The sequence below is a fragment of the Melanotaenia boesemani genome, chromosome 14, assembly GCF_017639745.1.
Source record: "Melanotaenia boesemani isolate fMelBoe1 chromosome 14, fMelBoe1.pri, whole genome shotgun sequence".
Classification (NCBI taxonomy): Eukaryota; Metazoa; Chordata; class Actinopteri; order Atheriniformes; family Melanotaeniidae; genus Melanotaenia; species Melanotaenia boesemani.
Window position 1 is genome coordinate 20837792 of NC_055695.1, and position 15899 is coordinate 20853690.

Here is a 15899-nt window from a genome sequence, read left to right on the forward strand (position 1 = left end):
AATATATGGCTAAAGTAGAAGACAGTTTGATCAACGAATGGCTGGAGAGCAGCACAATAATGAGTGTCTGCAGGCAACAGTAAAGCATGTCGGAGGTTCCTCACAAATTTGGGGCTGCATTTCTGCAAATGGAGTTTGAGATTTGGTCCCGATGGTGTCCTCAGTGCTGACAAAATCCAAGCAGATACCTATCCATCATGCAATACCATCAAGGAGGTGTATGATTGGTCCCAAATATTTTTCTGCAGCAAAACAACAACCCCAGACGTACAGCCAAATTCATTAGGAACCATCTTCAGCGTAAAGAATAGCAAGAAGTCCTGGACGTGGACGCATTCCCCCCCACAGAGCCCCAAACTCATCATCACTGAGTGTGTCTGGGATTACATGAAGAGACTTACCAGCCATGTTGTACAAGTGTAGAAAAACTGATGCTGTATTGTATTATATATATATATATATATATATATATATATATATATATATATATATATATATATTCATATATGTTCAAAGTTCTGGTGAACGTGGAACGACAGATCACACAAAAGGACAGTTTCAGTATAAAGTTGGATAATCACATGGAAATTAAATCTATCAGCTCATTAGAACCTGCAGCCTGATTTATGTCTGCCAGGCCCAAATTAGCCGTGTCAAAATTAAGATTAGCAACAGCATCCACAACAATAGACCAACAGATCATTTCCATCAGAGTAATGATTACATGCACGTAAACCAAGTCCAATCAGGGTCAGTTTTATTAATTCACTCGTTTGTGAAGCTGTCTGTCCTTGTCATTAGATGGTGACATGCTCAGCAACTGAAATCCGCATTTCTAAGATCTTGTTCGTCAAGTAAATGAGGTGCGCTTTCTGGCTGTGCGAACTGATCTCTGCGCCATTCTCAGTCTACAGGTTTCATGGCACTTGAGCTCAAAACCAGGGAATCTGGACAAAAGAAGTGCTTTTGTTGTCCTGCAGATCAATGAAGTCATGGGGCCCATCTTATTTTAGACAGATGTATTTGTTGCCATAGCAAAGTTTCCACGGAAACCCATCAGTCGGTTTAAGCCCGAGGAGCAGCGAAAGAGAGAGAGAGAGAGAGAGAGAGAGAGAGAGAAAGAGAGCCTGAATTAGACAACACACGTGAATATTCCCCACTATCTACTCAGCTGCATGACTCCTGGTAAAAATTGGCTATAGGTCAAACCTATTTTAGCATGATTTGAACATATTTACTTCTAAACACATTTTAAATGTCAGAGTACAATTAAAGTATGAAACACCGTTTTCAAGCGGCTGCTGGGAAACCATTATCAAGTTGCATTATACCAGTACAACTTTAGATGCAGCCAGTGTATCTCTAGCTGGCTCTGCTGGGAATGGCAGAGTTTGATCTTATTGGTCAGCTGCAGCTCTGTGCTGTCGATAAAAGCGACAGGAGTTGTGGAGGAGAGACCGTGTGAGGGTGCAGAGCAGTGGCGCCGCGGAGCGCGCAGACTTATCAGAGGAGAGCACCCGTTACTGACGGATCAGATGCAAAGGAGATCAAAGAGAGGAGTGTGTCCTTTTATTTATCTATGTAAGTACATTGTTCAATACCAACAGCTCACAGAATAGAAAAGAGCACAGCGGATTTAGAGCTTTGTCAAACGGTGCGCAAAAAGAATGAACCTTTTCGCGCACCTGTTGAACTGCATTTTCCTTTGTAACTTCTTTTGTTTAAAGTTTTTTTTGTAGATGAAACCGAAAGAAACAAAATAATCTGTATTTTAAAGCCTAATTTTAATTAGATGCATTTTCTACGACATAATTTGGAAAACCTATACTAAATATATTGGCATAAATACTTATTTACCACAAAAGTGCAAAGAGTTCTCTCTTATTTTAAGGGAGAATGTTGCAGGTATTTGTTGATAAACAAGTTTAGCTCCTTTGTTTATTAGAAAATAGCTAAATGAGAGGTAAATAAATATTTATTTCCATGTTATTTAAATCCTTTAAATCTTGACTGATCTTGTGTTACATTTCAGTTCAAGGATTAAACATTTTTCTTGTCGAAACCAGTCAAATTAACTGTTGCTTCTCAACTGTTGCTCCTTTTTAATCTGGAGTATATTTATCTCTCTGAGAGCTTTTGCTGATCGCAGAATGCCTTTAAGCATCTCAAGGGATATTTTTATCCCGTCTCTAGCTCTGGAATGAATGTCCTCTGATCATTCCCTCCTCCATTCCCACCTATGTGTGTTATTAATTGCAGAAGCCCGACTGAGCCTGCTCCACACATCATCCCACTGCCTGGTGGGACCATGTGGGTTCTGGATAAGATCCGCGGGTCGGTGGAGACAGGTGTGCTGCGACAGGGAGAGAGTGCAGGAGACAAGAAATGCGTTGCTCCGGCCTACAGTAATGTTCTCACTCCCGACAAGATCCCAGACTTTTTTATCCCTCCGAAACTAGTCAGCTGTCCTGCAGACCCTGAAATCCCAAACATAAAGCCCAAAGAGGGGCTGGAGCCGTCCACCTCTGAGCTAACCATTGGCAGTGGGAGGAAGATCAGCAGCCCGAGAAGCCCGCGTCTGGTGGCCAAGATTGCAGGAGACACAAAGAACTTGTTGAAAGCTGCAAACCGCCACATTATTCAGATAGAGAGTGCCGATGATGTTGTGGCTGGAGACACAAATGCAGACCCCCAGTCGCAGACAGCAATGTCCCTGCCTTATGTTCCAAAGACTCAGACATCATATGGCTTTGCAACACTGAAGGAAAGCCCCCACACCCGCCGCAAAGAGTCCCTGTTCCACTGCGAGATTACCAGTCCCATCACCTCCCCAAACACACAGAGGAAGACTCCAGGCAAAAGCAGCGAAACAGGAAACCATCTGAACCCTGCTGACTACAATACGTCCCACATGAACCCTTACAGGTACTTCAGTGGAGGAGAAAGTGACACCTGCTCCTCAGCGGAATCCTCCCCCTTCAGTTCCCCTTTGCTCTCCCGTTCTGCATCCTTGCTCAAGATCTTTACGCACGAGACGCAGGCCAAAGTTGTGAAAGCCAAGCGGACGCTCGCGCGCCACAGTTCCCTCTCCACCGACGAGTGCAGCTCGGCCGAGCCCAGCCCTAACATCCAGCGACGGCTCCACGTCCCTTCCTTCCATGGCGGTGCGGGAGGGTCCGACCACCACAGCCTCCAGCGAGAGCACACAATCAACCTGCACAAAGGTGGGTCGGTGAGGATCAGCGCCAACTACGACTCCAGCACCTCCCGCCTGCTCATCCGCGTCCTGGCGGCGGAAAGTCTATACGACAAGCACTTTGATATCAAAAGTATCAACTGCTGCGTGTCTGTGTACCTGAACCCCGGGAAGCTGCAGAAGCAAAGGAGCAACATCATCAAGAACAGCCGCAACCCAGTCTTCAACGAGGACTTTTTCTTTGACTCCATAAGCTCGATTCAAGTCAAGAACCTCTCTGTGAAGTTTAAGGTGGTGAACAAAGGCACCAGCCTGAAGAGGGACACACTTTTGGGTGAGAGAGAGGTGGCTCTGACAAAGCTGCTCTCAGGCCTCTGAAGCTGCCCTTAGAGGTTAAAGGCAAAAATAAGGATTCTGACTTAAATTAGATGTTTGCACTGGTTTCTATAAAATCTATTCATTCCAGCTATCCAAAACGGCGAATTAATAGGAAAAATAAAAAATCTTTTAGTTTTGAGTCTATAGGGTAAAAAAAAAACAAAAACACAACACCCCCCTAATTGTAGAAGGATGAAGGCTCTAAGGTTTGCCAAGCTCCTTCTCCCAGTAATTTATGCTTATTAAACCCAGCCAGGCTCAACAGCAACAGATGAATTTGACAGATAAAAGGTTTTTATTCTGAACACATTTCCCAGCCAACTTCCTGAGCCAGGCCTGGTTCAAAGGTTGGACGACACCTGTGCATCAGCCTGTCTCATGTCTTTGCGTGCTGTGTGCTTCTCGTGTGTGCCGTGGTTTTAAATTATTGCAATGTGACAGAAGTCCACAGCAGCACAGGATTCTCCATCAGCTGCAGGGCACGGAGATGCTTTTGTGAATGAGCGCCAGCTTTGAAGTGGCACTACATCCTGATGTGCAAATGACCCTTTGATCTATGGGGGAGAGCGTGGGACAAATAGAGTGGCCACATTTACATGCACATCAAAAAATAGAATTATAATTTGATTGATTAAATAGGTAAAACTAAAGTTTAGGACTGCAATGATTTGATTTAACAGATTACAGATTTTATATAGTCAACACAAAAACACTCATTGGCTGCAATTTTGAGGTAAAAGTTGCCTAAAAACGTCTTACTAAAAAAAAAAAAAAAAAAAAAAAATCTTCAGTATTCTTCAGTAGCAAGTATATGAAAGCCCCAAAACAATTATATTTTCATAGATTATTTAAATCATTGTAAAACTAAACAAAAAACCCCACACAAACTAGCCTGGTTTTATCTAACAGTAAAGTAACAACACATCAAGTTAAGTCACAATACTGAAGTTGCTACTATTGTTTTATTTTTAATATAATTTTGTGCCATATTGTTGAAGTCTGACACCCTGTCCTCCATGTTTATACTTCATCCTAAACAGTTTGGGGTGTCATATTATGACCGTGAAATCACTCAAAAAAGAATTTACATACAAAACATGCCAAAAGTAGTGTGTCTTTTATGCACTGCACCACAAGATTTAAATTTTTTTTTCTTTTAATTTTACTTTAAAAAAAATGATCATAAAGTAAAGACGTTTTCACCTGACTGACTTGATCCATATTAGTATGTTTTCCTCTAAAGAGGTTCAGCTGTGGAGCAGGTATGCTAATCTGGTGTTTCTGGGTTAAAACGATTAGTTTTTCCCTATCCGTAGGTCCATTGCTATGCATAATATGATTAGATTATAGCTGATCAGGCAAATAAACAGTGCAACCAGGTGACGTCCATATGAGCATTGTCTCTGTGAATAACAAGTCATCTGATAAAAGCACAATTATTATTGTATTTTTGGCTCAATGTGAAGAGCTTACAATTTGTTGAAATGAAAAGTGAAATCTGCCTTAAAGGTTTACTGAGTAGTTGCAGCAGGGATCTCAAACTCCGGTCCTCGAGGGCCAGTGTGCTGCAGGTTTTAGGTGCTTCCCTGGTCCAACATGAGATTAATAATAATTTTACAGCGGTTATAATGTAAAGCTTAAATAAACATGTTACTGCAACTGCAAAGGGGGCTGGATTTCTGCAGAGAATTACATAGCATAGTGGGTCAGACATAATTAGTAGAAGTTTAGCTGAGGCTAAGTATGTTAAAAAAAATCACATATTCAGTCTACACATTAATGTTACAGCTAGAACTAGTGAACATCTTCACCCTGAAAAGCATCTTCCAAAAAATTTGCTTTTAATGTCCAAAACTGAGTTTGCATGTGGATGATGACAAAGTTAAAAGAGTAGAAAGTGCAGTTATAAACAATTAGAAATAACAAACTTAACAGAAAAAAAATGTTCTTGCATGTACAGGGCCTTTAATATTTAAATAATATGCATAAAGATGTTTTAGTCTTGCATGCTGTTTTGTTCAAGTTCTTATAATATTCAAGTTATCAATCAAATATTAAAGATTTTTTTCTTGCAAAATGACCCCTTAAATCTTCAAAATCCTGAATACTTTCTTAAAACAACCCCTGGCCTTCAGCTCTGTGATGCATCACTGAACAAATCAATCTATTTCAAGTAAAACAAAAAGAAATCCAAAGATGATCTGACTAGATGTGATTTTATGCAGTGTGGGATCCATTTTGCTTGCAGCAGAAATGAGTACATTGGTTTGTATATTTTATATATGTGTTTATTTGGTTGTTGAAGTCTCTTGAGCCTCATGAGGAGACTATGTGGACGTTGCAGCTGCAGCTTGGTGACATGTCCCCTCCAGTGTGGGCAAGTTGATTAAATCTTGTGCAGCTAAGCAACAGGCAATTGCCAAATAGGTACACCATTATCGTCAGCGTCTCCAGGCCAGTTGGGCGATAACTTTTTCTGCTCTCATATGGAAGCTGGTGGCATGATTTAGTCAGTTTTCCACTCTGACTGTGGGTGTAGATGACATGTAATCAGAATTCAGCTGTCACTGTTCAGCTTCAGCTTCAACACATTTAAATGTGTTTAATGTTTCACAAGGAAATTAGAGCAACGAGTACCAGCTGCATGGCATGAACATGTCACTGGTGGTTTGTATGACATGCTGAAAGTTTTATGAAACCCTGAAGCCTTACTTTGTGTGTAAAGTGAGATAGAGAGAATGTGTGTGTGTGTCAGTGTGTTGATTGGCATGGTTTGGTTTACAGTAGTTATTTTCTATGTAACATCTAGTATTTTGTAACAATGAAATGACTTGAAATGTATGTTGGATTTGTATTGTATTTAATTCCTGGAAGTGGTAGTTTTTTGTTTGTTTGCTATGCTAAATATGCACCAGCATGTGAGAAATCCTGATGAGCAACTTTTCAGTTTCACTTTTAATGAAGCCCAGGGGAGGAGCCCAAAATATCAGACATGAAACACAGACAACAAGGCTAAAAAGACAACAATATTATTCATTTTAACATGGACAGCAGTCCTCTCTCCCCTTTTGGTGCACCCTGCTGGTCCTTCTGAGTAAATAAGAAATTGCAAATGATTGCAATTTCGAGTGCTCAACAGAGAGCGATTTCAGACACAAAATCAGAGTTAGAGACATCACAGTAATGGGAAATACTGAAAAAAATTTGACACCCCTCCAAAGCTTCCACTGAATCATCAAGAGTTACTCTCGCCAAAGCAGGGTCACCTGCTTGTAGCAATGCTGTTGATATGCTCTATCTATAGTTAATATACAGTGGCACTGCTGTTTGCTTTGTTATGGTGTGAAAGTTTGTGATAATTTGCAATCTCTGCTGCATACTTCTGTGCAAGTAATTGTATATTTAATGTAATTTTTACCCAACTTTCAACATTGTACCTGTTGTACCTGTTAATCCTCAGTGAGGTTTTGTTCGAGCATGGCTAAAATATTTCAGCTTTGTTAGTGCAAAATTTCAGTGGTTTCTTATTGTGAGTTTCTTTGTGCTCTAAAGGTAAAGCTTTGCTGCAGTCACAAATATTTCTGATGATATACCTAATACACAATATATGTGTTGGAAAGGCTGTTTCCTGTTTTTATAATGTCATATTGTTTGCTTAAGGTGGCTTATTGGTAAACACTACTAAATCTGGCTATGTTTGCCTGGAAAGACTGCTGTTTTCAGTCATAGAAACACTCATTTGCTTGGGCTCCTCTTATTAAAAATATCTAATGAACCTGATATATATATATATATATATATATATATATATATATATATATATATATATATATATATATATATATATATATAGCTTGTCTTGGTCACATCTCTGTTACTGTCAATTAAGAAGTTTAATTGGAAAGTTGATTTTTTTTTTCTGCAGCAATAATGTATTCATGAAATTGAATATTGTATAATTTAATGAATAAAAACACTGAATTGTTTGTCCATCTTGTAGGTGATTTAAGCAGAGCTGAAAGTGTGTAACATTTCTCCACCAGAAATACAGAACATTTGTTAGAGGTGATCACGAAAAGTCTGAATGAAAATAAATCGTCCCTCTGTCAATATTTTCATGATCGTTTTCTACTGTCAGAGTCAGTCATGCTGTTAGGACATTGTTGAGAGAAAAATGGTTCACAAAGTCACAGTGCTGATCTTTTGTATTAGAGACATTTTAGGACAGTGTGCATCTGTTAAACTGAACGTTTTCTTCTTGTTTTTTTATACTGAGGTTTGGTGTTATGCTATTTTTAGCATCATCACACTCAGCCCCACAGGAGTTCACATTAATTTTGATGGACTAGTTTGACATTAGGGGAGCTATGTGCAACCAGAGAGGGGAAAAATTCTAAAAATGTCAATTATTTCTTTAAATTTGTTGAACCAATTGGACTATAGGAAGCTTTTAGCTGCATGTGATGCTTCATAAAACTAGAGGAGTTTGTAATGCATCCTTGACAAAAGCCAATGACTCATTTCAGCAGTTTAAAAGAAACATTTACATTTCTGTAGATAGTACACACTGACTGCAACAACATTTGATGCCCACAGCAAATGACTTGCATGAGCGTCTGCTTTATGAAGCAGTGACAGTTTGTTGGAGATGTGATTGATGAAAGAGGAAGTTAATAGGACCTTAAAATGTAGATTTAAGTCTGATCTAAGTGAATTGTATTTTAAATCAATTTCACCTCAGATCCTGAAGTCAACAGCTCTTAAAAACACAATTATTTGCAACTTAAACACTGACACTTGGTCAAGACCCCTTCAGGTCAGCTGCTAACTCATAGACAAGCCCTTTGATTTTACTTTCGGAAGCACAGGGACTTTTCTAAAACTGTATATGATAATTTATCTCTCCTTGTCTATAAATGATGTACAGACTGTGGCAACAGTAATAGGGTCAGAAAATGACGTTACATAGTGTTGGGATATCAATAATTATAATAAAAACGTTGTTTAGATTGAGAAAAGAGTCATTTAATTGTTGCAAATACAGCCTTTAACCCTTTGACACAAAATCCATATGTGAGAAGTTGGGAAAGAGAAACATTTTTATTTCTATCAGCACTTTGCAGAAACAAAAACTGCCAATACTTTGCTAAAATGAGAAGTTATCCAGAAACACCTGCTGAGAGCCAACAACATTATGACAGTTTAGTCAACAACTGTCAGGATATTTCTCTGTTGACTATTTGATCTGCAGAGGTATTATCAGCATTAACTTCCGCAATTATATCCAGTCTGCTGCTGTGGTGCAAGTCATTTCATATATTTCTGCACTCAGTAGCTGTTTAATTAAATATAGGCTGGAGAGGCTTTACTGATAGCATTTTAATAGGAAAAGAGTCAGTACCTGTGTGTGTGTGTGTGTGTGTGTGTGTGTGTGTGTGGGCGAGAGAGAGAAAGAGTTTGTTTAGACATTGTATTTTATTGAGCAGTGTTATTCAAAGTTCATGATGACATTTGCTTTTAAATATACTGTTTATATATGCTGGTGTTTCTCCTGTCTTGAGAGGCATGCTCAGACAAATGAAGCTGAAAAGTGCCAGTCCCATACTTAATACTTGATTCCTTTTTTTTTCTCCACATGTAGATTAGTTATGGAAACTGGTTATCATGTTCCTTATTTGTTGTGGTGCTTCTGTGGAGGTAGTTACTTTTATACTGTGTTGCTACAACCACTGACAACCGTTCTCCAGCTGTTGTGTTAATGGATGAAATGCCTTTATTAAAAATAAATGGAATCTCTGATTATGTTGTTGATTTTAATTTTTCATGTACTCTAATGATCTTTGTGCCAGTTACTAGGACCTGGTGTAAATAACAAGACTGGTCAGAATATAGACTCAGTGAATAACAATTTTTAATAGAAATTCTGGAACCAAAGGGTTTCAGTTGGATTTGATCCAGGAGCCAACGATCGATATGAGACGATATCACATGGTAATTTAACACACATGCATCACTTCCATTAAAAAACATCACACATAAAGTACATGGAAAAATAAAGACACATAAACATGTAATTATTCAAAATTCAGACATAAATACAGGAGCATAAAATGTGAAAAAATATAAATAAAATAAATAAATATATACAATAATAGCAAACAACTATAACTATAACCTTGTATTCACAATAATAATAATGATAATAATAATAATAATAGCCATCATCATCATCATTCTTATTTATTTATCTGTTTATTTTAGGTTGTGTTGGGTTTGGTGGGAGTGGGAGTGAGGTGTCAGCAGGATCCAGGGCAAGAACTGCCTGTTTGTTACCTCCACCAAAGTGGCGGTTATGTTTTCGATGGCGTACATCTGACTGTTAGCAACATAACTCAAATGTAAGTTAAGGAGTTTGATGAAATTTTCAGAAAAATGTCATTAGATTTTGGGGGTGATCCAAATCACTGCCTGGTTCCGGGAATCTTTTTAACACAAGAGCTGGCAACATTCCAGTAACCACTAGAAATGCCAGAGGGAGTCATTTTGACACCCTGCCGACGCAGCATAAAACCTATAAAGGTGGCATTTACAGACGTCATTTTTTCCCCTTTGGATCTTTTTTATCATTCAGTAGACGAAGCTTCAATAAAGCATTCTGTACAGGCTGTACAGGATGCTGTTGCATGGTTTTTACTCGCTCTCAGAAAAGAGTGCATATCACCCTGGTTTTAGCATCTCTTACTGCTTACCAGTCCATTTTAGGATGCATATTAAAACATTGGTCCTTATGTATAGAGCTCTACATGAAGAAAAGATGCTTATGACTAAACTGATGAATTCTTTTTTAAAGGCCTTCAAGGCTTGTCTCTGACTTTCTATAAATTCTTCAGAGTTTGTTTTTCAAGAGTGCATCTTCAGGAATGTGCTCTTTTCTAACTATTGAATTTACCACAGTAATGTGACACTCTTCTTTTCTTAGGTTAATCCTGCACCTTATTCACGACATCCTCCCACTTTAAATAGAATATCTAACAGTTTCCAAGCTTGGTCTCCTCCTCAGCTTGTCTCCCTCCTCTCCCTGTAATAACAGTACTACCCAACTATTCATTAGTTTCATTAATCACAGATGGAGTGGACTAAATTATGTTCTTTAATATAATTTCAGCTGTGTAAACAGTAATATAACAATAAAAACACTGGTTGATGAAAACACAGTTGTTTAATAGATCTTTGGCCATTCGGTCTTTTAGGTTTTAATCTTTTACCAGATTCATTTCTAGTATGTGATGCTTTTGCGTCATTTGTGGACTGAAGGTACTAATTGTTGCATTTTATAGAAGGAGTCTTTGTCCATTCTTGTTAAACATGTGACTTTAGCTCCTCAACTTTGCTTCTATCCGTTTCCAAAGATATACCCCACTGACTTATGATGACTTCCTCCTTGTGCAGTAAAATTTTAGGTTATATTTGTGGGTGCAGTGGTAAACTGATGGGAAATGGTCAGTTAAGGTGCTCCAGAGCTCATGTGACCATATTAATCCCGGTGACATGAGTTTCTTGGACAGTGCTGCCTGATAGTTTGAAGGTCTTGTTCATACAACTGTATTTTCAATTTTGACCTTTGCACACTATGATTTCCTTAAACTCCCTGAATCTTTTGTTTTGTGCCCAGTAGATTTTTTTTCCTTTTCTTAATTTGTAATGACTGGCAAATAGTGGTGAGGCAGATCCCAAATTTGCTTGCAAAAACTACACCTTTATGAATGCTCCATTTACACCCCATTCTGACACTCTTATCTGTCACCTATCTATTTGTGGAATATATTAAATATTTTATAGATATACAGCATGTCCCTGTATGTTTCAGTGCTAATAATAAAGTATTAAAATTTTAAATGTGAACACAACATCATTTAAAAATCTATTTTTTGGGATGCAACTGGTTGCAAGGCTGGCAGACTCTCCAGTCACAGGTGAAATGTCTGTGTGAGCTCACTGGTGAAAATGTTTAGCTTTTTTATTTAGAAATGCCAAATGAGGTGATCTCAGTATCAGTCAACCCAGGAGATTCAAAGTACCAGCTCTTTGTTGTTTCCTCTTCCACCATCTTATTCAGCAACAGAGTTACCTCAGACAACTTGGCCTGTTGTGACTGAATACATATATATACTGTTTAATGTTTAGAATGCAACACAAGCACCAGACTCATAAACCCTGTTTGCTGTTTTCCCACCGTCACTAATTTATCACCCACATGCGCACACACACCCAAATACACTATTAGGTTTCCTTTGCCAGCTGCACAAGATGCTGCCTCTGCATGTGACGGGGAAGAAAATGTTTTCCAATATCCTCCATCTGCCATTGTTAATTTCCATCCTCTGCAGAATGTCTCTTGCAGCTTGTAAATTGATTCATAATGCTGTCTTCTCTAGAGTCGAGGGGTGAGGGCAGCTGAAACATAAGTAGACACTGAGGATCTTTGAGAGGGTATATGGTTCTGAGACGTGGTGACACATTGTGAGAACCTACATTCTTTGGGGCAAATTTGATTGGGGCAGTTTTCATCCTCGGCTTTCTTGACTTGAGAGAGAAAGGTTTAGGGCTGTTATTGGCTTTAGGATTGCTATGGCAACCACAGATAAGAGCCCTCTCTGACTGAAGGAATGAGACGAGCGATTGTGTGCATGTACATGTGTGTCTTGTGGGAGTTTTCCTGTTGAAACTGCCACCCAGTACAGCCGCATGACTCTGTGTTTACATGTAAAATGATTTAATGAAATATTTAACTATCTGTCCTCAAAATATTTATCAGTGTGTGTTTGGTGTCAGAAACATGATGCTTCGGTAATGCAGCAATAATTAAAAAATTTGCAATGGGTGATTTAAGTAATTTCTGTGTCGATTAGTCAGCCCTTTCAAAATCGATTAGTTGTGACATCATCATGATGTCATCAATAATGGAATAAAAAAATACTTTATCTCCAAAGGGTAATTGTGTTTTATTAGAGTGGTTGTTTTTGTTTTGTTGTTTTGTTTGTTATATTTTTAACATTCTAGCTCTAGTGTCCTTTAATGTACAATAGATAGATGAGAAATTGGGTCAGAGAGACTTCAGGATTGAACCTGGGCTGGCTGCATTTATGGGATTAGCTGCTATGCTAGGTGAACCAAACACCACGCCCATAGGAGCATTCAGCAACAACAAAATCAGTTATTTTTCCTCATTTTTCCATCTGGTCTTTTTGCTCCTGGAGCTTAACATTTCTGTTGGGGTTTAGTAACTGTGCTGCTCTGGTCTGTTGCCTACACTATCGGTGAAAACACCGACAGAAATAGCTGTTGAACTCTTCTGCTTCCGCCTATAAACTGAGTTCGGGAGGCGGGGGTGAGGAGATTACTTCTGGGTGAAGCTAGTGTCAGGATTAGCTCCCTTCACTTTTCCCTACAGTAGTGAAGCAGACACAGGACTCTGCTGGAACTAGAAGAGCTGTGTGGTGTTTGTTGCTAAAGGTTGTAGCAAAACTAAACATGGAGCTTTTCACAGCTAACTTTCACTGCTTCCATGTCCCCCTACTCTGACTCAGACCTGCTCTGTGCGTCAAAACAGCTGATGTGCTGTGCGTCTCTCTCTCTCTCTCTCTCTCTTTCTCTCAACTAACTGATTAGTCTATTAGTTGTGCACATCCCTAGTACAAATGTACAGATGTAATTACTTTAAAGACTGAATCATTCTGCATGGACAAAAAACCCAAATTCAGCGCTGCTGTGAGCATTTAATTTATCAAACATGTCTAAAAAACTAACTGTGACCAAACATTAATAGTTTCCATACCGTGATTCAAAGAAAATACCAAAAAGATGTTATACTGTTTATTTCAAATTTCCAGTGACAGAAACCTTCAGGGACACAGTAGAAGAACAAAGATTGTTTTGGTAAATCTTTTAACTTTTCACTTTATTTTGTTCGCTCCATCCGCTTTAGCCCAGGTTTCTGGGAAAAGACCTGTTCACCGGTTTGTCACTGAGCTCCATCACTGCATCCTGTGTTAAAATGCCATTTAGTTTATCTTTTATTCATCAAATGGCTTGCTTTCTCCCTCTGTACTTACATTCAGAGAAGACTGTATGCAGCTTACTAGTACCTGATTAATGCAATAAAATTATACTGTAAATCACAGCCTGTATGGGGTTACTGATTGTTGCAGTGATCAGCTTTTAAGTCCACCTTGATTAATGCATACTGTATCTCAGCAGGAGCTGACTTCTGAGTTCACATGGTGTTTGTTGCTACTTAAGATGCTCTTTCCTATTGTCCTTTAGCCTTCTGAAACCTGCCATTGTCGTTACTAGATAACAGGGGGATGTGGTGCTCCAATAGCACCAACTAACATATACAAACTAACAAGGGAGATGCTTTTTGTTCATTTTGCTCACAAGGAGAATGGATCCCCCTCTAACCATGCCTTCTGAATAGACGTGCATTGTTAGAGGATCTGATGTGTAACACTGACTTGATTCAGCATTCATTTTAATGGTTACATGGATGACACCAAGCTTTAACTGTCCACAACACTCAATTCCCTCTCCAAATGCCTACAGGAAATCAAATCTTGGTTTTCTCATAACTTTCTCAAACTTAACTGTGATAAAACTGAGGTCTTTCTCATTGGTACTAAATCCACCGTTTCAAAGATAAACAATTCCTCTATTCCCATTGGTCAAGAGCCTTGAGCCGCTCAGTCCCTCCTGCTTTGAAATTCTCAACTACTGATCATAACAAAATCTGATTTCCTCCTCTTCATATTCTACCTAAACATGTTTTTTTACAGTTAGGTTGTATTTTTAGTTGTATTATTTCAGTGACAGTTTTATTCTTTTTTTACATTGTTACTTCGTTACCTGTTTTTCTTTATCTTGTTTTTATACAGTGACCTTGACTGTCTATAAATAAAATGTATTATTAATATTATTTGATCCAGAGGGTGTGGTCAGTCTAGACTCTTCAGTAAACATTGTTTGTCCAGTTAGAGCTTAGAAACTGTGACTAGACACATCAAGTCAGTCAAAACCATGTAGCCTTCTCCAGAAGCTTATCAGAATTGATAGGATGACCACATCCACTGGGAAATGTGAGTGCTGATGTGAATGGACAACAGGGTTCAACACAATAACTGTGTCCTGTTCTTGATAAGAAGTCATACTGATCAGAAATGCTTGTGTTCAATAATCAGTTCAATGTACTGCCATATTAAAATGCACATGGAAAAATTTGAGAGAAGATGTATATGTAGGAGATCTGTAAATTTAGTCTGAACTGACATTGTGTGATGACTAAAGATGCGGGAAATTAAATATTACACATTCACTAATAAGATACTTCAACCACAGTTGGAAATGAAGGCACATCCTGGCACAATGAAATTTGAAAAACCCTGGATTTCATATAGATTATCATTTCTGCAGACCTGTAGCAACTGAAGTCCCCTACAAAAGCAGACTCCCTGAAAAGGACAGAGGGCCCTGCAAAAAAAAAAAACAAAGAAAAAAAAAAACAAAAAAGAAAAAAAAAAGCATAGCAAAGCCTCTAACACAACAAATAGCTTGAGGTGTTTGTCCAGCATCATGACTCCACAGATACCAATTTCATGGAATGCCATTTTTGGAAAGCAGACCCAATCCATAAAGACCCCATGCCACAACCCCAGGGGCACAAAGGATTTATTGTTAGTGTTTTTAGATGTTTTTGTCCTCACCATGACATCTCAGAGCTCCTTGAAGACTGATATTAAAGCTGAATATACAGTGTATTTTGTTAAAATAATAGCTTATTTATAATAATAATAATAATGGATTAGATTTATATAGCACTTTTCAAAGCACCCAAAGTGCTTTACATTGTATCCATTATTCATTCACTCCTCATTCATACTTGTGATGGTGAGCTACATGTGCTGTAGCTGCCCTGGGGCAGAGTGACGGAAATGTGGCAGAATATTAACGGCAACCATCACCGAACATTCATACACCAGTGATGCCAACAGTGGAGGCAAGGAGGGTGAAGTGTCTTGCTTAAGGACTCAACGACAGATGACTTGAGGAGTAGGAACCGAATCGCCAACCATCTGATTATTAGACGACCCGCTGTCCCATCTGAGCCACTGCCGCATTTACATTTAGACTTAAATGTCTGGTTGAGTTAAAAAATACAAATATATTTTGCAAGTATAATTGTTTTTTGGTGATGTGATATGAATGGATGTCGCTGTGTTAAATCAACATTTAACTTAGTCTCATACTGACTTCTGGCTGCTGAATCAAATCA

At 38.6% G+C, this 15899-nt stretch overlaps 1 protein-coding gene across 1 annotated transcript; it reads left to right on the forward strand.

Annotated features, from left to right (window-relative positions):
• The first annotated feature begins 1142 nt into the window (after positions 1 to 1142).
• LOC121653765 (C2 calcium-dependent domain-containing protein 4C) lies at positions 1143 to 7348 on the forward strand. The gene is made up of 2 exons (XM_042007434.1): positions 1143 to 1581; positions 2260 to 7348. Exon 2 carries the CDS (start codon positions 2309 to 2311, stop codon positions 3572 to 3574), a length of 1266 nt encoding a protein of 421 aa, XP_041863368.1. The 5' UTR covers positions 1143 to 1581; positions 2260 to 2308; the 3' UTR covers positions 3575 to 7348.
• The last annotated feature ends 8551 nt before the right edge of the window (positions 7349 to 15899 follow it).

Coding starts and splice junctions, on each gene's coding strand:
- LOC121653765 (XM_042007434.1), top strand. CDS start 2,309: ATGTGGGTTCTGGATAAGATCCGCGGGTCGGTGGAGACAGGTGTGCTG.